The sequence below is a fragment of the Schistocerca americana genome, chromosome 11 (genome assembly GCF_021461395.2).
Source record: "Schistocerca americana isolate TAMUIC-IGC-003095 chromosome 11, iqSchAmer2.1, whole genome shotgun sequence".
NCBI lineage: Eukaryota > Metazoa > Arthropoda > Insecta > Orthoptera > Acrididae > Schistocerca > Schistocerca americana.
The window spans coordinates 160,759,210-160,786,379 of NC_060129.1; the positions used below are offsets into that span (position 1 = coordinate 160,759,210).

Sequence of the window (27,170 nt, forward strand, 5' to 3'; positions counted from 1 at the left end):
TACCTGCGTGATGTGTGGCTTACGAGCAGCCGATCGACTGTGAAATCCAAGTTTTCTCACCTCCCGCCTAACTGTCATAGTAGTTACAGTGGATCCTGATGCAGTTCGGAATTCCTGTGTGTTCGTCTGGATAGATGTCTGCTTGTTACACATTACGACCTTCTCCAACTGTCGGCAGTCTCTGTCAGTCAACAGACGAGGTCGGCCTGTACGCTTTTGTGCTGTATTTGGTGCTTCACGTTTCCATCTCACCATTACATGTCAAATAGTGGACCTAGGGATGTGTAGGAGTGTGGAAATCTCGCATACACACGTATTATAAAAGTGACGTCTAATCGCCAGACGATGTTCAAAGTCCGTGAGTTTTTGTGAATTTTTTGATCAATTTCAGCCAAAAATAACAGAGTTGCTCTGTGATATCCGCTGAAGATTGTGAGTATAGTTCTCCAATTACGTGCAGTGTAGCCATTCCGATTTTCATCTGAAATCAGAAAGGATTTGAATTTACATTACTAACTTATTTTCTAAGAATATAAGCCTCAATGCAGGTGAAAATAATGAAAATTAAAAACTGTGCAGGCGTTGGAACAATTTACTGCGATTTTCACGTTTTTTTCTCCATTTAGGCGAAGAAAAATACCCGTGCAATCGTGACATCTCCTCATAAGTTGGTTCATATAATTAGTAATTTTATACACAATCATATTATCACATATAATAATGATCGATTCAATACTTTTTGAGTTAGACTGGACGCAAATGTCAAAATAGTCATTTGGAGATGAACGCGTTTGAGAAATCAATTCTTGGAAACTGGAAATTCAAGGAAGTCAACAATAATGTAAAACGCTTACCAATTGATCTGCGATTCCAGCACCATATAGTAACCATTCTTCTTCCTCACAGGCTTCATTTTGCGCCTGCAGCAGTGCTTTCCTAGCTTTCCGACTTTCCTTCGATTCAATGAACTAGGTCGATTCTGCCGGCATACGCGCTGGTTACCCATTTGTTCGGCATAACTGAAGCTTTACGTGTCTCCTAAAATTCCTGCCTCGTTCATGGCCATCAGAAGGGATGAATTTCCTTCATTGAATAAGCCAGCTGCTAAATACGGCGCCAAATCAACCACTTTTAGTCCGGAGTGCAAGTGTTTGGGAGCTAATCACCAAATAGTGGAATTAAAAGTTTCATTAGCATTTTGTGTGTGGCCACCTACACATTTCTCCAGTAATTCATCCCCTGATAAATCTTATATGGGAAGAATTTCCTTCTGTACGAATGCGAATTTCGCTTTGAAATTTTGACAGAGTACTCTTGGATAGTTAGCTTAACGATTTCTCGAACCTCCTAGTGTGGTTTCCGCATTAACCATCGTAATCCAAATTAGGTTATTATATTAATTTAGATTTTCTATCCAGTTTGTTGAAAGTAAATGAATTGTGGAGATATATTTACTCATAAATTTACAGATTCTCCAGCAGCATTGTCCTTACATCATGTTCTGCAGAAGCGTTAGTTGGTTCATCTGCATTTTTGTCGCAGTTCTCACTGCTGCCGACTATAGCGACTCTCATCCCAGTACAGGTAAAGATTTTACTTGTATAAATTGACGTAAGTCTGTATATGATAATGAATAACCAGTTTTAGTAGGTAATGAAAAACATATTCAATATTTTCATTAAGTATTTTATATATTTGTTTTTCAGGATTAGATCCCGAAGTCACAGTCTACCACTTTGGAACTGACAATATGAGTAAGTGTCATAATTTTCCATTATTTCCAGAAACTTTTCATGGTTCAAGAAAATCATGCAGTGCAAACTTATCTCATTGGTAGGCGTATTTGATGATTTAATAACTGATTTGGGTCATTTGATTATTATGCATAAAATCTCTAAGTTCACTGAGTTTCTATATTATTACTTTTGTTTTTATAGTCGGTATGAGTTGGAATACAGTTTACATATGTGTTACATACGTGTTGGTAGACCTTGAGAGTGGTAATCATGGCCTTTTTCTAAATTATTTTCATAAAGGTTTAGTGCTCCCGTCTAGATCAATATAACACATGAATAGACGAAGCTAAACAGAATCTATTTCACATAAGTAGTCGTGATATACAGGTATTTGACATGTCTTCCAGGATTACAGTAGTACATTGTACACCGCCTTCCATAAATTTATATTGACTACAGAAAAACCTTCTCACGTTCACAATATTTATATAACCAATCAGAAACAGGAATCTGATAATGGTAATCATCTCAGGAGGTATCCATCAGAAATTGTAATGCTTGTGCTGACTACGTTATATCCCTGTTTCTTATCTGTTTAAATTCATTGAGATATGGGTTCAAAATTATGGTACGTTTGCTTACAACGTGTCCTTTCATAAGTGGCAGAGTTTTTAAATTAATAGTGGATGTCATTATTGTGGTTCAGCTGAAGATTTGCTTTCATGTAAAACATAGTTCCATAGAACCTTCACATGGACACAAACAGTAAATTTTGAAGGAGTGTTAAGTATTCCCATCTATATAGATAACTTGTAGCACTTACTCCTTCAGTTTATTTTGAACAACATACTAGTTTCTCTTTTCTTGGAAATAATGGTTATTTTAGGAAGACAGGTATGACCTTAAGAGCCAGTTACATGGCACATACTGCAACTATACCAGTAGCATTATGATTCTCTTGTTAGTAACATTAGTAAATCAATAACAAACCATGTTCCTCTTCACAGTGTGAGATATGTCATGTTCCCTATTATGATTGCTATCTGAGTGAATGTCCATCAAATTATTGCTATTTGCTTTCTGTAACAATACGTTACAGAAAGTAACTACAAGTTGGTCTACATTTTCGAAGCAGTATGTAGTTCAAAAATGGTTCAAATGGCTCTGAGCACTAAGGGACTTAACATCTGTGGTCATCAGTCCCCTAGAACTTAGAACTACTTAAACCTGACTAGCCTAAGGACATCACACCCATCCATGCCCGAGGCAGGATTCGAACCTGCGACCGTAGCAGTGGTGCGGTTCCGGACTGAGCGCCTAGAACCGCGAGACCACCGCGGCCGGCAGTGTGTAGTTGATACGTACACTGTTTCAAGGAACCACATGGTAAACAAAATGTCATTCTAGAATGGGACGTAATTGATGTCTGTAGATCATAAATTTTAAGTAACCACGTTGGTGTCGTCTGTAAGCATTAATTTAATTTCACACATAATTAACGCCTGCTGTGTGCAGATTGTTACCAGAAACTTGAAGCGTAAGGGGACGCTAGGCTATACAAAAATGTAACTCCTTGTTCTGATGTCACAGAAACTTCCTGTGATGAGACAAGTTTTTAGCCGGTTAACTGATGAGTTACTGATTTTATAATTGCTAATAGCAGGCTGAACAGCACAAAGGCTTTAGTCAAATCACGCAAGCTATTTACAGAAGAACAATTTCTGTGTCAACGCTCTAAGGTATACAGAAATACAAAGATAGGAATATTCCTCTGAAAGCCAAATTATTTTTATTCCTAATTGCAAAGAATTCAATACATTTGATTGTATGAATTAATTATTTTAATAATTTGAGGTTCTCCACATTTGTAACATCCAATTAGAGTTCCCTGGAATTTTGTGTAGGGCACCTTTTTCTAAAGAGTTCATATGATGGTGTATTTCGTTTTGATAAGACAAATACTGTGGTGAAGTGTTGCATTAAAACATGAATGATATCTATGTATTCCATCTAGTTCCCCAGAGTAGGTTTTCAGCTGTTTACATGATGTACTGCCACATCATGTGATGTATATTTCTGGAAGGCAGGATGGTTTGGTTGAGTTACCCAGTGGTTACAGACAGGTGACTCATAACTTTCATGTAAAATATTGGGAGTTAGTTGTTGTAGGATATACACTGCAAGTCTAATGTCAGTGACATCTGAGCATCTCATGTACCTGTTCAGTTTGTGTCATTTACCTTCTGCCTAGTCTGATGCACTGTCGCAACTTCCACCCTGTGCCAACCTCTTACCTTCAGAGTAGAACTGGTTATCTCACGTTCCATGTTGAAAATTCGTACCAGGACGTAAAATCTTAGAAATATTTTCCTTATGTTTGGTTGTAGTAGACACCTTCGACGGAGGAAAGCCATCTTTCCCTCTGCATGTCTGCCTCTGAAATCCGCCTTACTTTGTCCTTCATCTGTAATTTTGCTTTCAAGGAAGCAAAATTCCTTCATCTATTTTGTGATCCCAGACTTTGACGTTAAATTTAACGCTAATCTCGTTTCTGGTATTCCTCATTACGTTAATCGTTCATTTGTTCACACTAAGTATATATTTGCATTCATTTGACTCCCCATTCCACACAACAGACCTAATAATTCTTCCTGATCTTCACTGACAGTAATGTTTTCAGCGAATTTTCCCCATGGCACTTATAACCATGACTGTTAATCCATCTCCTACGTTTGTCTTTTATTTAATTACGGTTTCCTAAATGTACAGATTAGACAGTGGCGGAGAAACACCGTTCCATTAAGTTACACCCTCATTAAGCACATCTCTTTTCTCATAGTCTTCCGTTCTTATAGCTTCTTTTGTGTTCCTATATATATCATTGTATACCCAAATTTCCCGGTATTTCTAGTCATTTCACGCTGTAGAACGCTTTTCCTAGGTAGAAGAATTCTATACAAGTATCTAGATTCTTATTAACTCTTGAATACATTACGAAGTGCAATGCAGCACATGTGTTTTGGGTTCTGTCGTGTTTCCTATGCACTTACGCTACATCTGTTCTCCAGAACAGAGCTTTCTTTGTGGACCAAAGTCTCCTCCAGCCACTCACCCTCCCACGGATGCAAGACTCTTAAGCTCAACATCGAGGTGATAGCATGCAGGAGGATGGCACCCTGTAATACTTGAGAATCGAGACAATTCTCTTGGCGGCCAGATCTGTCCTTTCATTCCTCACAATTCCGATGTGTTTTTGTACCCAGCAAAAAGACACCTAAATCCCCAGTCGTTGTAGATGGAGCAGAGACTAGCTTCCCTGCTGAGTACAAACGTCTCACAGGGTGAAGGGAACGTAGAAAATCGGATGAGACAAGAAATTTATCACTGGAAGAACGTCTCACCCACTCCAATGACCGCAAGATCGCATAAAATTCTGCATAAAAGACAGTAAACGCTTAAGGCAGTCTGATCTTGAGGACAAGATCTGTCAAAAAAACATAGCAACCAACAGGATCCCCCTGTAGCGATAAGTGCATAAAAACAGCTATATTGTTGTGGTGCCCAGGTAAAATGTCAGAAAATATGTCACTAAAAGCGGAAGCAGGAGTGTAATCTCTCTTGTAGCGCCCCAAATCTAAAATCACTCTGGGTCTCTCCAGTAACCATGGCAGCAGGCAGTTAAAACCCTGGATTTGGGGCAGTACTGGCTCCTCACTGAGGGACTCCAGCACATGGTGCACGTGGATCGCAAATGGCATTGTGGCTCTTCAACGGTAGGAAATAAGTGGGATGAGCAACGTTATAGAGTGTGGGTGAAGTTGGAGCTGTGAGGAACTTGCATGCCTGATGCAGTAGGTGGAACTGCTGGTGACACCCCCCCCCCCCCCCCAGCTTCTGCACATAGGCTGGGTATGGGACTTGTCCTATAGCGACCTGTGGCCAACTGCAGACCCTCAAGGTGGACAGTGTCAATTCAAATCAAAAGGCCTCGTCAATGCATAAACTATGCACCCATAGTCCAGTCATGAATGCATGAAAGCCGTATAAAACTTCAATGCTCAGATACACATTGCTGCGGCTCAATGCAAGTTCTTTAGCTGTCAGAATCTACATTCCTAAATCAATATCTAGGGTCCGGGGCCTCTCCCAGGAAAGCTGGTCCCCATGTGCCACAATGCATCCCTTGTGCATCAGCTCTCATCTGTGACTAGATTTTAGCTCACTTTCCTGATGAAAACCTCCAATAGAATCTTCTGAACCTCAAAGATCCATTGCTCATCTCATGACTTCCTATCATTCGAGCTTCTGAGCAGGCTGCCACAGCAGCAGCTTTTATCGAAGACCCAATTCTGGTATTTGCCACATAACCCAAATTGGAAGAACATTGGTTGTAGCACAAGTCAGAGACAGTCCTCAATGCCATTTCCACAAGGTGAATTGTGTTACTAGGTGTTAGTGTGCCCACAAAGCTGAAATTTGCCACACCTCCACTTCTATGTCTGTGGACTGGTGACTGGGCGACACCAAGGAATATTCTTCCCAACCATATTTTACAGAAGCGGCGCTGGTACCTATCTATACTCTTGCAGTCCACTCAGTTGCTGTCTATACAAGTCAAGTTGTAAAGCAAGCCAGTCACCTTCCAGACTAACACTGGGCCATCAGCTACAGTAATCGACTGGGCTACACAAGCCATTAAGTCTCCTCCAGGCACCCCTGCACAACAGAGTTATGTAGTTTTAGTAAAAACACCATTTCTGTTACAGGACATACCTGTTAGAGGACTTTTCCATAGCAAACGCTACTGTGGCGTTACAGTAACTCCAGCTTGGATTCTGATGGTTGTGGCCCCTCAGGTCTCTAACCTGTCCAGCATAGACTTATTCCATGCCTTGGGGCTTGAGTTCTGCGCCAATTCTCATGCAGTCCAAGCACTGGGCCTCTCCCTACACCACCTACATCTTGGTTAAATTAGGACCAGTGTTCTGCCAGTGAGCAACCTGGGGATCCAGTCGCATATATCCCTTACACCTACTGCAGCTCCAAACTCCAAAATTATTTAAGGTCCGTAGCGTCGAGTTTGCATACCAGGATAAGCCTCAACAGGACTTGCAACATCTTCAGGATGCGGGCGTCTTCATCCCAGTAACACACAGCCAAAGGGCCCTTCCTATTTGACTGTGGAGAAACCATCAGGCGCTGGCTGCATTGGTGGTGACTTCCAGGACACTGTGAATGCCCAATCTGTAGTCGTCAGATATACCACTCCCATGCTTCAGGACACTGTTTACATCTCGCTGGGTCTATGGTATTTGCCAAAAATGATCTTCATTATGCTTATTTGCCCAAAATGATCTTCATGATGCGTATCTACACCTCACACTGCGTAACGGCTCCCAGGAGACTGAAATCATAAACATCATAGCCACTCCTTTTGGATTGCTCCAATATACATAGCTTCCGTTTGGCATCGACAAAGTTACATCAATTTCTTGGAGGTACTATGTTGTTGGTGTGGTCTTCAGTCCTGAGACTGGTTTGATGCAGCTCTCCATGCTACTCTACCCTGTGCAAGCTTCTTCATCTCCCAGTACTTACTGCAACCTCCATCCTTCTGAATCTGCTTAGTGTATTCATCTGTTGGTCTCCCTCTACGATTTTTACCCTACACACTGCCCTCCAATGCTAAATTTATGATCCCCTGATGTCACAGAACTAGTCCTATCAACCGGTCCTTTCTTCTTGTCAAGTTGTGCCACAAACTTCTCTTCTCCCCAATTCTATTCTATACTTCCTCATTAGTTATGTGATCTACCAATCTTCAGCATTCTTCTGTAGCATTACATTTCGAAAACTTCTGTTCTCTTCTTGTCCAAACTATTTATCGTTCATGTTTCAATTCCATACATGGCTACACTCCATACAAATACTTTCAGAAACGACTTCCTGACGCTTATATCAATACTCGATGTTAACAAATTTCTCTTCTTCACAAACGCTTTCCTAGCCATTGCCAGTCTACATTTCATATCCTCCCTACTGAGACCATCATCAGTTATTTTGCTCACCAAATAGCAAAATCCTTTACTACTTTAAGTGTATCATTGCCTAATCTAATTTCCTCAGCATCACCCGACTTAATTCGACTACATTCCACTATACTCGTTTTGCTTTTGTTGTTTTTCATCTTATATCCTCCTTTCAAGACACTATCCATTCTGTTCAACTGCTCTTCCAAATCCTTTGCTGTCTCTGACAGAATTAGAATGTCATCGGTGAACCTCAAAGTTTCTATTTCTTCTCCATGTATTTTAATACCTACTTCGAATTTTTCTTTTGTTTCCTTTACTGCTTGCTCAATATACAGATTGAATAACATCGGGGAGAGGCTACAACCCTGTCTCACTCCCTTCCCACCAACTGATTCCCTTTCGTGCCCCTCAACTCTTATAACTGCCTTCCGGTTTCTGTACAAATTGTAAATAGCCTTTCACTCCCTGTATTTTACCCCTGCCACCTTTAGTATTTGATAGAGAGTATTCCAGTTAACATTGTCAAAAGGTTTCTCTAAGTCCACAAATTCTAGAAAAGTAGGTTTGCTTTTCTTCTAAGATAAGTCATGAGGTCAGTATTGCTTCATGTGTTCCAACATTTCTATGGAATCCAAACTCATCTTCCCCGAGGTCGGCTTCTACCAGTATTTCCATTCGCCTGTAAAGAATTCGTGTTAGTATTTTGCAGCTGTGACTTATTAAACTGATAGTTCGGTAATTTTCACATCTGTCAACAAGTGCATTCTTTGGGATTGGAATTACTATGTTCTTCTTTAAGTATGAGGGCATTTCGCCTGTCTCATACATCTTGCTCACCAGATGGTAGAGTTTTGTAAGGACTGGCTCTCCCAAGGCCGTCGGTAGTTCTAATGGAATGTTGGCTACTCCTGGGGCCTTGTTTCGACTCAGATCTTTCAGTGCTCTGTCAAACTCTTCACACAGTATCGTACCTCTCATTTCATCTTCATCTACATCCTCTTCCATTTCCATAATATTGTCCTCAAGTACATCGCCCTTGTATAGACCCTCTATATAGTCCTGCCACCTTTCTGCTTTCCCTTCTTTGCCTAGAACTGGATTTCCATCTGAGCTCTTGATATTCATACAAGTGGCTCTCTTTTCTCCAAAGGTCTCTTTAATTTTCCCGTAGGCAGTATCTATCTTAACCCTAGTGAGATAAGCCGCTACATCCTTACATTTGTCCTATAGCCATCCCTGCTTAGCAATTTTGCACTTCCTGTCGATCTCATTTTTGAGACCTTTGTATTCCTTTTTGCCTGCTTCATTTACTGCATTTTTATATTTTCTCCTTTCATCAATTAAATTCAATACGTCTTCTGTTACCCAAGGATTTCTACTAGCCCTCGTCTTTTTACCTACTTGATTCTCTGCTGGCTTCACTACTTCGTCCCTCAGAGCTACCCATTCTTCTTCTAATGTATTTCTTTCCCCCATTCCCGTCAATCCTTCCCTTATGCCGTCCCTGAAGCTCTGGAAAACCTCTGGTTTAGTCGGTTTATCCAGGTCCCATCTCCTTAAATTCCCACCTTTTTGCAGTTTCTTCAGTTTCAATCTACAGTTTATAACCTATGGATTGCGGTCAGAGTCCTTATCCGCTCCTGGAAATGTCTTACAATTTAAAACCTGGTTCCTAAATCTCTGTCTTGCCATTTTATAACCTATCTTATACCTCCTAGTATCTTCTGGATGATTCCATGTATATAACCTTCTTTTATGATTCTTGAACCAAGTGTTAGCTATGATTAAGTTATGGTCTGTGCAAAATTCTACCAGACAGCTTCCTCTTTCTTTTCTAATCCCCAATCCATATTCACCTACTATGTTTCCTTCTCTCCCTTTTCCTATTCTCGAATTCCAGTCACCCATGACTATTAAATATTCGTCTCCCTCCACTACCTGAATAATTTCTTTTATCCCATCAAACAGTTCATCTATCTCTCCATCATCTGCAGAGCTAGTGGGCATATAAACTTGTATTACTGTGGTAGTCATGGGCTGCATGTCTATCTTGGCCACAATAAGGCTTTCACTACGCTGTTTGTTGTAGCTTACGTGCACTCCTATTTCTTTATTCATTATTAAACCTACTCATGCATTACCCCTCTTTGATTTTGTATTTATAACCCTGTATTTACTTGACCGAAAGTCTTGATCCTCCTGCCACCGAACTTCACTAATTCCCACTATATCTAACTTTAACCTATCCATTTCCCTGTTTAAATTCTCTAATCTACCTGCCCATTTAAGGGATCTGACATTCCGCACTCCGATCTGTAGAACGCCAATTTTCTTTCTTCTGATACCGACATCCTGTTGAGTAATCCCTGATCGGAGATCCGAATGGGGGACTATTTTACCACTGGAATATTTTACCCAAGAGGACGCCATCATCGTTAACCATACAGTAAAGCTGCATGCCCTCGGGCAAAATTACGGCTGTAGTTTCCCTTGCTTTCAGCTGTCCACGGTAACAGCACAGCAAGGCCGTTTTGGTTAGTGTTACAAGGCCAGATCAGTCAGTCATCCAGATTATGGCCTCTGCAAGTACTGAAAAGGCAGCTGCCCCTCTTCAGGAACCACACATTTGTCTGGCCTCTCAACAGATACCCATCCATTGTGTTTGCACCTACGATATGGCCATCTGTATTGCTGAGTCATGCAAGCCTCCCCACCAACAGCAAGGTCCATGGTTCACGGGGGGGGGGGGGGGGGGGGCGATGAGCTACACTTAAAGACGTCTCAGGGACCATGAGCTACCTTGACAATTTTCTGGTTGTAGGAAACTATACAGCTGATGTTGTTCTTCTCCCCATTCACAGAAGCTTACCTTTGTTGTAAACTTGGCATATGTTGAAACTTCCTGGCAGATCAAAACTGTGTGCCCGACCGAGACTCGAACTCGGGACCTTTGCCTTTCGCGGGCAAGTGCTCTACCAACTGAGCTACCGAAGCACGACTCACGCCCGGTACTCACAGCTTTACTTCTGCCAGTACCTCGTCTCCTACCTTCCAAACTTTACAGAAGCTCTCCTGCGAACCTTGCAGAACTAGCACTCCTGAAAGAAAGGATATTGCGGAGACATGGCTTAGCCACAGCCTGGGGGATATTTCCAGAATGAGATTTTCACTCTGCAGCGGAGTGTGCGCTGATATGAAACTTCCTGGCAGATCAAAACTGTGTGCCCGACCGAGACTCGAACTCGGGACCTTTGCCTTTCGCGGGCAAGTGCTCTACCAACTGAGCTACCGAAGCACGACTCACGCCCAGTACTCACAGCTTTACTTCTGCCAGTACCTCGTCTCCTACCTTCCAAACTTTACAGAAGCTCTCCTGCGAACCTTGCAGAACTAGCACTCCTGAAAGAAAGGATATTGCGGAGACATGGCTTAGCCACAGCCTGGGGGATATTTCCAGAATGAGATTTTCACTCTGCAGCGGAGTGTGCGCTGATATGAAACTTCCTGGCAGATCAAAACTGTGTGCCCGACCGAGACTCGAACTCGGGATCTTTGCCTTTCGTGGGCAAGTGCTCTACCAACTGAGCTACCGAAGCACGACTCACGCCCGGTACTCACAGCTTTACTTCTGCCAGTACCTCGTCTCCTACCTTCCAAACTTTACAGAAGCTCTCCTGCGAACCTTGCAGAACTAGCACTCCTGAAAGAAAGGATATTGCGGAGACATGGCTTAGCCACAGCCTGGGGGATATTTCCAGAATGAGATTTTCACTCTGCAGCGGAGTGTGCGCTGATATGAAACTTCCTGGCAGATCAAAACTGTGTGCCCGACCGAGACTCGAACTCGGGATCTTTGCCTTTCGTGGGCAAGTGCTCTACCAACTGAGCTACCGAAGCACGACTCACAGCTGTGAGTACCGGGCGTGAGTCGTGCTTCGGTAGCTCAGTTGGTAGAGCACTTGCCCGTGAAAGGCAAAGGTCCCGAGTTCGAGTCTCGGTCAGGCACACAGTTTTGATCTGCCAGGAAGTTTCATATCAGCACACACTCCGCTACAGAGTGAAAATCTCATTTTGGCATATGTTATTTTTTCATCCACCAGATCGAATATTTAGGACACATCTTCAGGACATCAGGCGTATGGCTCACACTACATTGTGTGCCTACCATCCAAAAATTACTAGCCTCGATAGATGCATTCCAGCCGAAGTCAGCCAAACTGTTATAGACCATTCATGCCCCATGCTTCAGCGATGCTGGCACCACTCGCTCTGTAACAGAGTTCCCTGGAAGTGGCCATCCTAATGTAATAAGGTGTTCCAAAACCTGAAGAAGGCCCTCTTCGACCTACCTGTCTCATGGCATACAATCCAACGAAACCATTGGTATTAGTGGCCGATACTGACTGGCAGACTTTTGTCCCATATTGAGAATGGCGTGGAGCGACCCACTGCATTTGTATCCAAGATACTTACAGCAGGATAGTGGAACTACATAGAAAAGGAGGCTTTGGTCATCATCTTTGGCAGCAAACGCTTCCCTGCCTGCATCTATAGCCACCGTTTCACACTCATGACATATCATAAGCCTCTAATGCGTCTCTTCAAGTATTCAGCAACTTGCTACTGTGGGCCCCGTTTCTCTCAGGATATGCCTATTGTATCCAATATCACCCTAATGCCGCCCATGCCAATGCCGATATCCTATCGCGATTTCATGTTAGTCACAACCCAGAATTTCATGAGGATCCAGAAGTCTGTTTTCATGAGGACAGTGAGACTGCCATCATCAAAGACCCATCTTCCAAGTGATGCACGCTTTGTGGGATATCACACAGTGACAGGCCATGTCCTCCAGGAGGATTTGCATTATACAACAGAAAGACAGCCTGCAGACAAAGTAATGTCTCATGTACCCAGACCTCCAAGCCTTCTGAAGCATGCAGCAAAAAAATGGTTCAAATGGCTCTGAGCACTATGGGACTTAACATCTTAGGTCATCAGTCCCCTAGAACTTAGAGCTACTTAAACCTAACTAACCTAAAGACATCACACACATCCATGCCCGAGGCAGGAGTCGAACCTGCGACCGTAGCAGTCCCACAGTTCCGGACTGCAGCGCCTAGAACCGCACGGCCACCGCGGCCGGCACGCAGCAAAAGTCTTTATCCTTGCATCACATTGCGCTGATAAAGGTCGCGATGGGCCATGCTCAGGTCCTCATTCCCAGAACCCTATGGCATTGGGAAGTCATTTTGACTCTCCTAGCAATACATCCACTGGAAGGGTATGGAGACATTTAATGCGAGAATGGTGAAAGGGTGCCTCACATGTCAAAACAAGCAAGCTGTGCCCTCCTGTCAGTATTTTCCATGGCCTCCTATGGTGACTCATTGGTCCTGTCTTCATTTGGACTTTGCTGGCCCATTGCTTGGATCTGTGTGGCGTCTGATTTTGATTGTGAGCAGTGGGTTCTGCTTTGTGTTTTTCATGCCATTCACAACCTCAGCGAAGACGATCCAGATTGTTGCATGGTTGTTCGCCCTTAAAGGCGTCACACAAGCCTTTGTCACTGACAATGGCCCCAATTATCATCAACAGAATTCTGATTCTTGCTATTCAATTTAATTTCATCAGTCCACATGGTCATCCTCACAAATCACCATTTTCCCTAGAATCAGAACAGCCACATACCTTCTTGTATCAATGGATTGTGTAGGTTTTCTTTGCAGGATCCAGTGCAGCTGTGGACACCCTCCATTTATTCTCCATTTGATTTGGCAGGCAATGTTTGAATTCCAGTTGCTGCAAAGAGGCTGTTGCTGCTGGCATATGTATGATGTATGGGCCCATCATGGATACAAACCACTAATGGGTGCACTCCAGATGCCTGTAATGCGACTCTCTTTGCGCCATCTACCATTTCCCCCAACCCAAGACCTCCTGTGGCCAGCCACAATTCGTCACGTTCTCATCCCATATGAATAGAAGTGGATCCAGTCCCCCCCCCCCCCCCCCCCCCAGAATGGTGAATGCTCCAACACGGTCGAGGCCTCCAGGGACTGCTGTGGCCTAGATGCACTTTTGGGGGAGAATGGCGGGCAGTGGCAATATGAATTATGGTTGTACCATGTATGCCACAGAATGTAACACTCATGCAGTCCATAACAGCCACGCAAGATTTTCAGAAGGCGCACCAAGAACTACAGACCAATAGATATCTCGAAAGGCAAAAGTAAGAGGTCGCTGGCCTTATCGCAAACCGTGCCCGTATATGGTCACGAGTTAGAGTGGGACAGCACGGTTCTTCCTGAAGAATAACTATTTAAGGAAACCCAGGGATCACTGTGGACGGTTCCCATCGACGAGAGTTGGCCGATTCATGCTACTGTCTCTACGCTATCGATGACGACAACTTAGCGGCGAGAAGTAGGCTTCTGATTTGGAAAAGAGCTCTCACTGATTGTTGGTCATTTCAATGTTGAGTTCCGGCTCCAGGGATCTAGGTGGAGCCAAATCCACTGAATTGTATTTTGTTCGGAAACGCAGAGGAGGTATAGTCTGATTGTAATTATAAATTGTGACAGTTAATTTTCCTTTCGAACAGACAATAATGGAACTAAGAAATTTTTTTGCTTCAACTGGGATACTCAATAACGAAAAACAGATGGATTTTGCAGAAATTATGAGCTCCACAGTGAGAATAAACAGCTAAATGGTAGTTCTGTTGTATGAATGCATAAGGCCCACAGGAATTCCCCCACATAGATGCAGCACAGTCACAGGCCTGTCCTCAGAAACGTGCTTTATAATTGCACGGAAGTTACCCATGTACTTGTCATCTTGTTTATCAACTTCAGTAGGATCTAAGTCATTAAGGGGCCTTAATGCAATCTCCTGACATCCACAGATAATCACCACATCGATGAAAGGGTCTAGCCCTTTTCTGTTTCCTTCCCACCTGCTCCACCAAGCCTTAGTCCTGGCGATGTTTCATATCTTTTGCCTTGTTCATCATCATGTGAACAAAATTTTGACAATGGATTAGAGTAGCTATATAGTAAGTACTGCACGCCTGGATGTTGAAATATTGAAGATCATGCTTCCACACCAGAAACCTGGAGTTTTCCAGGGCTGTAACATTTTGATTACTACCTTTACCAGACTCGCCATAGCGAAAAACAAACAGTACTTACAGAAGACACCGTCCTCTTTGGCAGAGTATACTAAATAAAGTTGAATGTACGATACTGGCAAATTTGCAAAGTGAGGGGAAATATATAAATTGCATTAGGCACAGAAAAGTTTTGGAATTGTTGTAGCTTCATGTGGTAATCAATTTTTTTTTTATACTTAGCGAACAAATACTTATCTCATAGTTACAGCCCGATCGTGTATTGTCTCCACGCAGCCAAACATAACCATTTCCAGCCAATGATCGTCTCAGTTGGACCAGAGGACCCAGTCCACTCCATGTAATCACAGTCCACACCAGTATGAAGCTAGCACCAGCTTACGCTGTGTCTTGTTGACAACTTGCGCCATGACTTCGTCGGGGTCTGCACCATCCTCGAACTCTACAATCAGATCTTACCAACTTTAATCGGGACTCATCCAATCAGACCACCGTCTTCCAGTCGTCTAGGGTCCAACCAATGGGATCACGAGCACAGGAGAAGGGCTACAGGGGAAGTCCCGCCGTTATGCAAATGCACTCACGTTGTCCACCTGCTGTCATAGCCCATTTACGTAATTTCGCTGCACTGTCCTAACGGATACGTTTATCGTACGTATCACATTGATTTTTGCGGTTGTTTCGCGTAGTGTTCCTCGCCTCTCAGCACTGACAAACGCCGCTGCTCTCGGCCTCTAAATGAACGCCGTCGACCACTGCCTTGTTTGTGGTCAGCGGTACTCTTGACGCTGTGGATCTCCAAATGTTGAATTGTCTAACGATTTCCGAAATGGAATGTCCCATTTGTCTACCTCCTCCTTCTAATCAGCGTTCAAAGTTTATTAATACCCGTAGTGCGGCTATAATCAAGCTGGAAACCTTTTCATGTGAATCACCTGAATACAATCGACAGCTCGGCCAATAAACTGCCGCTTCATACCTTTTGTAGGCTGGACTACCGCCATATGTGAAAGTGCATACCGCTATCCCATGATTTTGCCACCTGCGTGTGGCTGTAGCAGCTGGCATCTCTCGTAGTTTGATTCTCGAACTTCAACCGTGGACTTCCTCTGGTATTTTTCTGATGATATATATATATATGTCCATTTCACCTAAACAGATAATCAACAAATCCCTTCTAGCCAGCATTATTTTATTGATTTCGTTGTTTGTTATCTTATTAGTCCCTCTGACTTTTCACGGTGTGCCTTTAACAACACATTTCAAAAGTATTCCGTTTTTCAGTTCCTTACATCACAGAGTCCAGATCACACATTTACAAGATGCAACACAACAAACGCGCTTTTGGAAGCATTTTACTGGCGTGTTAGCAGTCAGTTTTAGAGGCTAACATCTTTTTTCTATGTTTTGTTCGGATTCTTACTTTTTCCTCTCTTTTTACTCCTCCAGCGATTTTATTTCCTAAATCAGCAACAAAGTGTCGGAGTACGTGGCCATCCACGACAGGTACATGGACGCTGATTTGTCGCCGTTTTGTCACAAACCATTAGTAATACAGTTTCGTCATGACTTTGTCCACTTCATTGAAGGTGGAATCTAAGATGTGCTGGATCAAATGGTGTCGTTAAGGATATGTGGGTATTCACGTGACTTATTATTTTGACACAGGAAGAATGTCGTATTGTTGTACAGACTTGTGAAGAACAATATTTCTACTAGGAGTACTATGTGGGTCATTTTTGACCCACAATGGATTTTCGAGGCCGTTACCCGCCTCTCTAATCATCGCACGACGAAACGCTCCCGTGACTTTTCATCATTTATGGGGTTGTACAACTTACCAAAATTTCATCCCCCCTAGCTCACACACCTGGAAGTATGAAAAATTTATCTGTTATACCAGTAGTACGATGTGGGTCATTTTTGACCCATACCTATTTAACGCACAGTTTGATATGAGGTAACACCGGTTTGCTGTCACTAAATATGATCTGGGCACGCCTCGACGTTATTCACGAGCTGTTAGAGTATATTATACTTCGGGCCAAAAAGAACATTAAATACGAAGTATTCGGTTCTAGAATGATACATTATGTCAGCGAGGCTTTCCGTTTTCTATGGACTGGCGACATGCAGAACTACGCGGAGTAACATTGCAAAACTACAGAATAACATATGACATATTATACTTCATTACTTTCATCGTGGCAGCGACAGTATAACAGAGGTAGTGGCGGAGGACATACGTTGCCATATGTAATTTTATTTATGTTCGAAACAGGCTTATGTGTTTTGAAACTATTTTATTTGTCTTGACAGAGCTGCTGGTCTAAGACATTATTCATTTATTTGTGTGTATGAGTTTTGAAGACGGCTATATTATTATACCAGAAACCTTGGTCTAGATTTAAAATAAACAAAATTTAGAGCAACTGTGGGCTGTTTTTCATTCGAGACAACATATTATACAGTGCAGAATCCCACCGCCCCCCCCCCCCTACACTACTGTCTGGAGCACTGCTAACAGTTCTCTTACACTACAGCAGATGTCAGTCGCGTCGCCCTTATGGAACGTCACGACTGACAGCTTCTTCACCTAAATTAAACAGGCAGATGAGCGCTGAAGTGGAGACGACACACTGTATGCAACACACTCACAAGTCAGGCGACCATCTCCTCACAGATTACGATGGGAAAACGTAAAATATATCCGTATCCTGAGTAACATGCATGCTGGATGTCAGAAGACTGAGAATACTGAGAAGTAACTTCCAGAAACAGTGAAGTTTTATAATGACACTAAGGATGGAGTAGATGTTTTTGACCAAATCGCTAGATACTACAGTCTCAGAGTTGTTACCCAACGATGCCCTGTAAGTAAGTGTCTTTTCTTTGACCTCGCCATGATTAACGCTCGCACAATTTTTAAGTTACGTACCTCTACGATTAGATTACATCATGGTCAGACAGAGATTCCGAAATCAGATACTGGATTGTAAGGCGTACCCAGGAGCAGATATAGGCTGAAATTCAAGACTTTAGTCAGGAAGAATCAATACGCAAAGACGTGGGATACGGAAGTACTAAGGAATGACGAGATACGTTTGAAGTTCTCTAACGATATAGATACAGCAATAAGGAATAGCGCAGTAGGCAGTACAGTTGAAGAGGAATGGACATCTCTAAAAAGGGCCATCATAGAAGTGGGGAAGGAAAACATAGGTACAAAGAAGGTACCTGCGAGGAAACCATGGGTAACAGAAGATATACTTCAGTTGATTGATGAAAGGAAAATCAGGAATACAGAAATACAAGTAGCTGCGGAATGAAATAAATAGGAAGTGCAGGGAAGCTAAGACGAAATGGCTGCAGGAAAAATGTGAAGACATCGAAAAAGATATGATTGCCGGAAGGACAGACTCAGCACACAGGAAAGTCAAAACAACCTTTGGTGACATTAAAAGCAACGGTGGTAACATTAAGAGTGCAACGGGAATTCCACTGTTAAATGCAGAGGAGAGAGCAGATAGGTGGAAAGAATACATAGAGAGCCTCTATGAGGGTGAAGATTTGTCTGATGTGATAGAAGAAGAAACAGGAGTCGATTTAGAAGAGATAGGGGATCCAGTATTAGAATCGGAATTTAAAAGAGCTTCGGAGGACTTACAGTCAAATAAGACAGAAGGGATAGATAACATCCCATCAGAATTTCTAAAATCATTGGGGGAAGTGGCAACAAAACGACTATTCACGTTGGTGTTTAGAATATATGAGTCTGGTGATATACCATCTGACTTTCGGAAAAGCATCATCCACACAATTCCGAAGACGGCAAGAGCTGACAAGTGCGAGAATTATCGCACAATCAGCTTAACAGCTCATGCATCGAAGCTGATTACAAGAATAATATACAGAAGAATGGAAAAGAAAATGGAGAACGCGCTAGGTGACGATCAGTTTGGCTTTAGGAAAAGTAAAGGGACGAGAGAGGCAATTCTGACGTTACGGCTAATAATGGAAACAAGGCTAAAGAAAAATCAAGACACTGTCATAGGATTTGTCGACCTGGAAAAAGCGTTCGACAATATAAAATGGTGCAAGCTGTTAGAGATTCTGAAAAAAGTAGGGGTAAGCTATAGGGAGAGACGGGTCATATACAATATGTACAACAACCAAGAGGGAATAATAAGAGTGGACGATCAAGAACGAAGTGCTCGTATTAAGAAGGGTGTAAGAAAAGGCTGTAGCCTTTCGCCCCTACTCTTCAATCTGGTCATCGAGGAAGCAATGATGGAGATAAAAGAAAGGTTCAGGAGTGGAATTAAAATACAAGGTGAAACGATATCAATGATACTATTCGCTGATGACATTGCTGTCCTGAGTGAAAGTGAAGAAGTATTAAATGATCTGCTGAACGGAATGAACAGTCTAATGAGTACACAGTATGGTTTGAGAGTAAATCGGAGAAAGACGAAGGTAATGAGAAGTAGTAGAAATGAGAAAAGCGAGAAACTTAACATCAGAACTGATGGTCACGAAGTCAACGAAGTTCAGGAATTCTGCTACCTAGGCAGTAAAATAACCAATGACGGACAGAGCAAGGAGAACATCAAAAGCAGACTCGCTATGGCAAAAAAGGCATTTCTGGCCAAGAGAATTCTACTAATATCCAATACCGTCTTTAATTTGTGGAAGAAATGTCTGAGGATGTACGTCTGCAGTACAGCATTGTATGGTAGTGAAACATGGACTGTGGGAAAACCGGAACAGAATAGAATCGAAGCATTTGAGATGTGGTGCTATAGACGAATGTTGAAAATTAGGTGGACTGATAAGGTAAGGAATGAGGAGGTTCTACGCAGAATCGGAGAGGAAAGGAATATGTGGAAAACACTGATAAGGAGAAGGGACAGGATGATAGGACATCTGCTAAGACATGAGGGAATGACTTCCATGGTACTAGAGGGAGCTGTAGAGGGCAAAAACTGTAGAGGAAGACAGAGATTGGAATACGTCAAGCAAATAATTGAGGACGTAGGTTGCAAGTGCTTCTCTGAGATGAAGAGTTTAGCACAGGAAAGGTATTCGTGGCGGGCCGCATCAAACCAGTTAGTAGACTAATGACCAAAAAAAAAAAACCTCTAATAAGATTTCACGGCGGGACCTTATCCTCAGAGTAGCAGATGACCTCGCTGCCTCTTACACACTTCAGACAAAACTCAGTCTCCCCGTACAGGCACTCCATACTGGCATTGGCCAATAAGGAGTTCGAAGTTCTTCTCAAATTCAGGTTTCCTGCAGATAACAAAACTACAAAGGGAAATAAAACGTCAAGTGCAACAAGTATGTGTGCAAAAGATGCCGAACAAAAACTGTTGTCCCAGAGTAGGCAATTCTGTCACGTCCTTTTTCTTAAATATACTTAAATATTTGTAATTATAGTCTGAAGTAATTTGTTCTTATGTTTTTTTCCTTCATTGCAATAACTACAAAAAATGCAGAGCATTTTAGTCATCTACTGCTTTTTAGAATGTTTCACTAATATTTGGTGCTTATCTTATTCTTCTATAAAAGGAAAAATACTATTAATACTCACATAAACAATATGTTTTGATTCAGTTTCAATCTTTTTATAAAGAAAAACATTACAACATTGCTTTACCAAATTTACGAAATATTGTGGAATTTCTTCTGTAACATTTAAAATAAAATAAAAATGTTTACTTAGAGAAAATTCATATTTGACCGTGTACTATTCATTTTAGAGACGTATTGTCAACATGAAGACACTCATAATACCACCCAGATACGAACAAAATGGTGGTTTTCTACTGCGGGTAAAAATGACCCACATGGTATTACCAGGGGTATGGCGAAGTCTAGTTCATTTAGTGTTAGGAAGTGATGGTTGACGCAGATCCACTTGTGGCTCAAGCATGTTCTCACATGGAGGGTGCTGTGCAAGGGGAAGGGTCTACTCAGTGACGCTGTGTTTCAGAATCGCCCACAGCAGGACAGGTCCAGGAGGGGAAAGAGGCTGCAGCTGTGGACCTGGGCGCCCTGCTGGACGCTGGAGACAGCGCCATGGTGACTCTGGTGGCGGGCGACACCCGTCTGGCAGCGCACAGGGCCGTCCTGGCCGCCAGGAGTCCCGTGTTCGCCGCTGTTTTCAGCCACGGCACGCTGGAGGCCACAGTCCCAGACGTGGGGGGCCAGTTGCTGCGCCATATCGTGGCCTACATGTATACCCTGCAGGCCCCGCAGCTGGCCAGAATGGCCCCCCAGCTGCTGGTCGTGGCTGATAAGTACGGCTTGTCAGGCCTGAAGGCACAGTGCGAGCAGCAGTTGGCCTCACAGCTGTCTGTTGAGACTGCGGTGGCCACAGCTGTGCTCGCTATTCGGAACTCCTGTAGCAGCCTTAAGAAGGCCGCCGCCGCCTTCATAAAGACTCATATTTTACACGTGATGGCCACGAAGGGCTGGACAGATGCGCTACATTGTCAGCCTGAAGATCTGATTGAAGTGCTCAAGCTGCTGTCTGAGCCAGCAGCAGAAACCGGGTAAGCACAAGACAAGCTACATGCCTACGTTGTCCAGTCCTGTGTAGTTCTGTGTGTGTGCGTGTATTTCCAGCCCCTGAGTATCTTTACGTGTATGTGTGCTGCAAAATACACCATCACTGACAGACATTTTCTGATATCTCGCGATGCTTTCATTGATTTCTCATGTTAGATTAATGTTGTTGTTGTGGTCTTCAGTCCACAGACTGGTTCGAAGGAGCTCTCTATGCTACTCTATCGTGTGCAAGTTATTTCATCTCCCAGTACCTACTGCAACCAACATCTTACTGAACCAGCTTAATATATTCATGTCTGGGTCTCCCTCTACAGTTTTAACCCCCCCCCCCCCCCCCCACGCTGCCCTGCAATACTGAATCAGTGATCCCTTGATGCCTCAGAATATGTCCAACCAACGGATCCCTTCCTTTAGTCAAGTGCTACAAATTCCTCTTCCCCCCAATTCTATTCAATACATCCTCATTAGTTATGTGATCTACCAATCTAATCTCCAGCATTTTTCTGTAGCACCACATTTCGAAAGCTTCTATTCTTTTCTTGTCTAAACTATTTATCATCCATCTTTCACTTCCATACATGGCTACACTCCATACAAATACTTTCAGAAAAGGGTTCCTGACGCTTGAACCTATACTCGATGTTAACAAATATCTCTTCTTCAGAAACGCTATCCTTGCCACTGCTGGTCTACATTTTATATCCCCTCTACTTCGACTATCTTCAGTTACTTTGCTCCCCAAATAGCAAAACTCATCAACTACTTTAAGTTTGTCATTTCCTAATCTAATTCCCTCAGCATCACCTGATTTAATTCAACTAAATTCCATTATCCGCCTTTTGCTTTTGTTGATGTCCATCTTATATCCTCCTTTCAAGACACTGTCCATTTCTTTCAACTGCTCTTCCAGGTCATTTGCTGTCTGTGACAGAATTGCAGTGTTGTCGCCAAACCTCAGAGTCTTTATTTCATCTCCATGGATTTTAATTCCTACTCCTAATTTTTCTTTTTTTCCCTTTACTGCTTGCTCAATATATAGATTGAATAACATCAGGGATAGGCTACAGCTCTGTCTCAGTCCCTTCCCAAACACTGCTTCCCTGTCATGCCTGTCAATTGTTATAGCTGCCATCTAGTTTCTGTGCTAATTGTAAATAGCCTTTCGCTCCCTGTATTTGACCCCTGCCACCCTCAAAATTTGAAAAAGAGTATTCCTCTCAACATTCTCAAAAGCTTTCTCTATGTCCCCAAATCTTACAAACGTAGGTTTACCTACCGTTAATCTATCTTATAAGTCGTAGGGTCAGTATTGCCTCACGTCTTGCAACATTTCTATTGAATCCAAACTGGTCTTCCCGTGCTCGCTTTCTACCATTTCCATTCGTCTGTAAAGAATTCGTGTTTAATATTATGCAGCCTTGACTTGTTAAACTGTAATATTCACACCTGCTTGATTTAGAGAAGTACTAGATCCAACTGGGTTTATTAACGGATAGGTTAGGTTAAAAAAGTCATCTTAGAACTAAATTATTCGTTGATTTATAAGTGGTTTTAACATTATTTGCGGTCATTACTTGTACTGAACTGCATATGTGGAACAGCCTTATAGGTTCTGGTGTAAAGTATCTGAATAAGTGGTAAATTTGCCATTTCAGTGGTGGACACAGTGATGTGCTGCTCACAGCAGATGTACCGTGGACAACAAGATGTGTAGTACGAGCAGCCAGGGCAGCGAGCCTACAGGCTTTATTCTGTGTGCTGTGCAATTCACTATAAATCTCTTTACTCACTATTACATATATTGTTCTCTGCTGTCTCTGCTGGTGTTCACAATGAGATACTTACAAGTGACATATGCTGCATAAAGGAAAGATGACGTTGATCAACAAGCGTGTAGTCCGACATTAACACCAGGAACTCTGCAGCGCAGTTCAAAGAGATCAGAAAAGAATTTAAAACTTTCCATCTCTGATGTTGTCATGACATAAATATTAAACCTTGGAAAAAATAGGTGCTGTACAGAAAACGGTCAGACTGATCGCTATTTCCACATTACTACTGCAGTTTGATTTCTATGTTTCTCCTTCACTTTCTATGTTCATTTCTGAAATATACCTACGGTTACAGAACAAACTTTGTTTATTCTCCCCAAGTAGTACAGTGTTATAAGATACACGTCTTAAGATGTGTGCTAGGTTCCAAGAAGAAGGGTGCGGGGCTGAATAGAATCATGAGGAAGACTTCCGTTGCAGGAGGTGACACAAGTACGTCTGCAGGAAGCTGTAGGTACTTACTCCTCAAACAGCCTGCGGCCACTTCAGGAGACAACAGACCAGTCTCTACAACTCAGAAAGATCCACAAAATGCGCAGATCCACACAACGCTTCCCATTTCCTTTCGCATTTTGTTCAGTTGTTCCAAAGGATATATGCTGTAATTTGGACATTCCCATTCTCTAGCACATTAGGAGAGGTGGTTTTATTAGTCAAAACGCTGTATGTGCTTCTTGGTGGAACATCTGTCAGTTGTCTAGCAACCTGCCGGCCTTGCTTGTACTTCTCCATGCTGTTTCTAAAGGCTGCCCAAAGAACTTCACAGTGTTAGGACCTTCCCTAGCCCATACATTGCAGTTACAGATACATCTCCCACAATATGAGTATTCATAAGACCTTTTGTCTCATTATCATTTTTATATGCTATATCACTTAACAAATGCACCATTAAATCCTAACGCCCAATAGTTTTCAATTATATATATATATATATATATATATATATATATATATATATATATATATATATATGTGTGATATATATGTGTGTGTGTGTGTGTGTGTGTGTGTGTGTGTGTGTGTGTGTGTGTGTGAGTGTGTGTGTGTTCAGAAATTTCCGTTAGAGACTTATATGATTTGTAGAGGGGAGTGAGAACTGGAATCCATGTCCAGAAACATACCGTTTCCCTCCTATGACGGTCTCAGTTCAGATGTTTAACTCATCCAGTTCTGCTTGAGCAGCTGAGTTGGGCGTGATGCAGTACAGTTATTAGATAAAAATTCGAAAGAAACACAGCGAAAGATCCCTTTATCAGCTAAGCCTCTTGTTTGTATTATCACTTAAATATTGTGTGTTCACATTACCCCAAAACAAAAAATCTACCTAGCATACTGTACATGCAGAAGGTAATGTTTAAGTTTTAATGAAAACAAATGTGCGGAACTGATAAATGGATGCTTCGTTATGTTTACTTTCGGACTGTTACCTAATAACTGTACTACATCATGCCTAATTCACTTCCTGAAGCAGAATTGCATGATTTAAACATGTGAACTCAAACTGTCGTAGAATGCATACAGTACGTTTCCAGACGGGGTTCCTGTACAAAATATTACGTGCTCTCTCCCCTTTAAAAGTCCTAGTAGTTTGTAAAGAGAATTTCCAAACACGCTATGTATGCTTCCATCACTGATAGAGTTTCCACTTATCAATCTGTATCTTCTCCTCACTTGTAGCAACCACAGTTTACTTTAGTCACATGTAATGACTAATAATGATTTAATGCGTCTTTACACAACTTTACATTGTCTCCTGTGTTATGTAACCCATGTCTCCTTAATTTAAATCCAACTCTTTCCTTCGTTCTACAGCAAATCTCCTTATCACAGTCTCATAGAACTGTATATGTAGAATATAAGAATTAAACAGAATTTCTATTTTCATTCGAATAACAACTTACGATTACATATCTTGCATAAGTGTATGTATAGAGTACTTTGCCTTTTTTTATCTTAATGCTCAATGTTCGCTAGTTTATTGAGAATGCTCGTTGGCCAATGTGAAACAAATATATTTACTTGCCTATTTTGGTGACAGTTAAACGTATTAAGGGAGTAGCTGCTCAGTATCACACATTCTGTAACCCTTGCTTCTCTAAATTTCTTTTGGTGCACAGTTCAGAATCTACTCTTCTGTAGTTTACCAACTGTGCATCCTACAGCCAAGTCGCTAACAGCTACCGATACTATCTGATGATAATGGTACAAGTTGAACATGTAAAGATTATTTCCATTTTTATTTCTGTGGGAATGTTGTTTTTATGTATTTAAACTACGCTGATGACTAGTTGTCATATCAGTTCTACCTAAATGTTGACCTTAGCTTGTATCTTTTATTTGTACTTTAATTTATTCAGCCTGTTGTTTGCTAAGCGATGCTACTAGTGTGGGGGCTAAACCGATTAGCACAGGGGTAAGTGTCTCAGAGGACCCACTACTGATGTTGAAAGTGTGTGTTCTATTAGTTGTGTCTGGACAAATTCTCAGCAGCATTGTCTGCAGTAGGCTGCCCTCTGTCCTCTGCGTGCACTGCGTGACCACACCCTGTGTCTCTGCACAGCACTCCAGCCGCTGGAGACAGCGAGGTCACCCCCACCAGTGAGCTGCACATGGGCCACAAAAACTGCAGCAGGGCTCCTGTTCCAGATGCAAAGCACACAGCTACCTGCCCCACTCCCACATTTGATGATGCTTCCGTCTCTTTCCTGAGGTGAGTACTGTCGCTATACATGCACGATTTCCACATTCACTATACCACTTATGAGGGCGTTAGCCAAGTGATCTTATCCAAACACAGAATTTCACTTTATTGTATTTTTCGATAAAATACACTCCTGGAAATGGAAAAAAGAACACATTGACACCGGTGTGTCAGACCCACCATACTTGCTCCGGACACTGCGAGAGGGCTGTACAAGCAATGATCACACGCACGGCACAGCGGACACACCAGGAACCGCGGTGTTGGCCGTCGAATGGCGCTAGCTGTGCAGCATTTGTGCACCGCCGCCGTCAGTGTCAGCCAGTTTGCCGTGGCATACGGAGCTCCATCGCAGTCTTTAACACTGGTAGCATGCCGCAACAGCGTGGACGTGAACCGTATGTGCAGTTGACGGACTTTGAGCGAGGGCGTATAGTGGGCATGCGGGAGGCCGGGTGGACGTACCGCCGAATTGCTCAACACGTGGGGCGTGAGGTCTCCACAGTACATCGATGTTGTCGCCAGTGGTCGGCGGAAGGTGCACGTGCCCGTCGACCTGGGACCGGACCGCAGCGACGCACGGATGCACGCCAAGATCGTAGGATCCTACGCAGTGCCGTAGGGGACCGCACCGCCACTTCCCAGCAAATTAGGGACGCTGTTGCTCCTGGGGTATCGGCGAGGACCATTCGCAACCGTCTCCATGAAGCTGGGCTACGGTCCCGCACACCGTTAGGCCGTCTTCCGCTCACGCCCCAACATCGTGCAGCCCGCCTCCAGTGGTGTCGCGACAGGCGTGAATGGAGGGACGAATGGAGACGTGTCGTCTTCAGCGATGAGAGTCGCTTCTGCCTTGGTGCCAATGATGGTCGTATGCGTGTTTGGCGCCGTGCAGGTGAGCGCCACAATCAGGACTGCATACGACCGAGGCACGCAGGGCCAACACCCGGCATCATGGTGTGGGGAGCGATCTCCTACACTGGCCGTACACCACTGGTGATCGTCGAGGGGACACTGAATAGTGCACGGTACATCCAAACCGTCATCGAACCCATCGTTCTACCATTCCTAGACCGGCAAGGGAACTTGCTGTTCCAACAGGACAATGCACGTCCGCATGTATCCCGTGTCACCCAACGTGCTCTAGAGGGTGTAAGTCAA

General features: G+C 42.9%; 1 protein-coding gene across 1 annotated transcript in view; it reads left to right on the forward strand.

The window, feature by feature from the left end:
• Positions 1-27,170, forward strand: part of LOC124554096 (ankyrin-3-like) — a 60,029-nt gene that overhangs the window by 10,581 nt on the left and 22,278 nt on the right. The window contains exons 2-5 of the mRNA XM_047128160.1: positions 1,470-1,584; positions 1,707-1,754; positions 20,899-21,460; positions 25,869-26,018. Coding sequence (XP_046984116.1) covers positions 1,497-1,584; positions 1,707-1,754; positions 20,899-21,460; positions 25,869-26,018 — 848 coding nt within the window. The 5' untranslated portion in view covers positions 1,470-1,496. The remainder of the gene's footprint in view (positions 1-1,469; positions 1,585-1,706; positions 1,755-20,898; positions 21,461-25,868; positions 26,019-27,170) is intronic.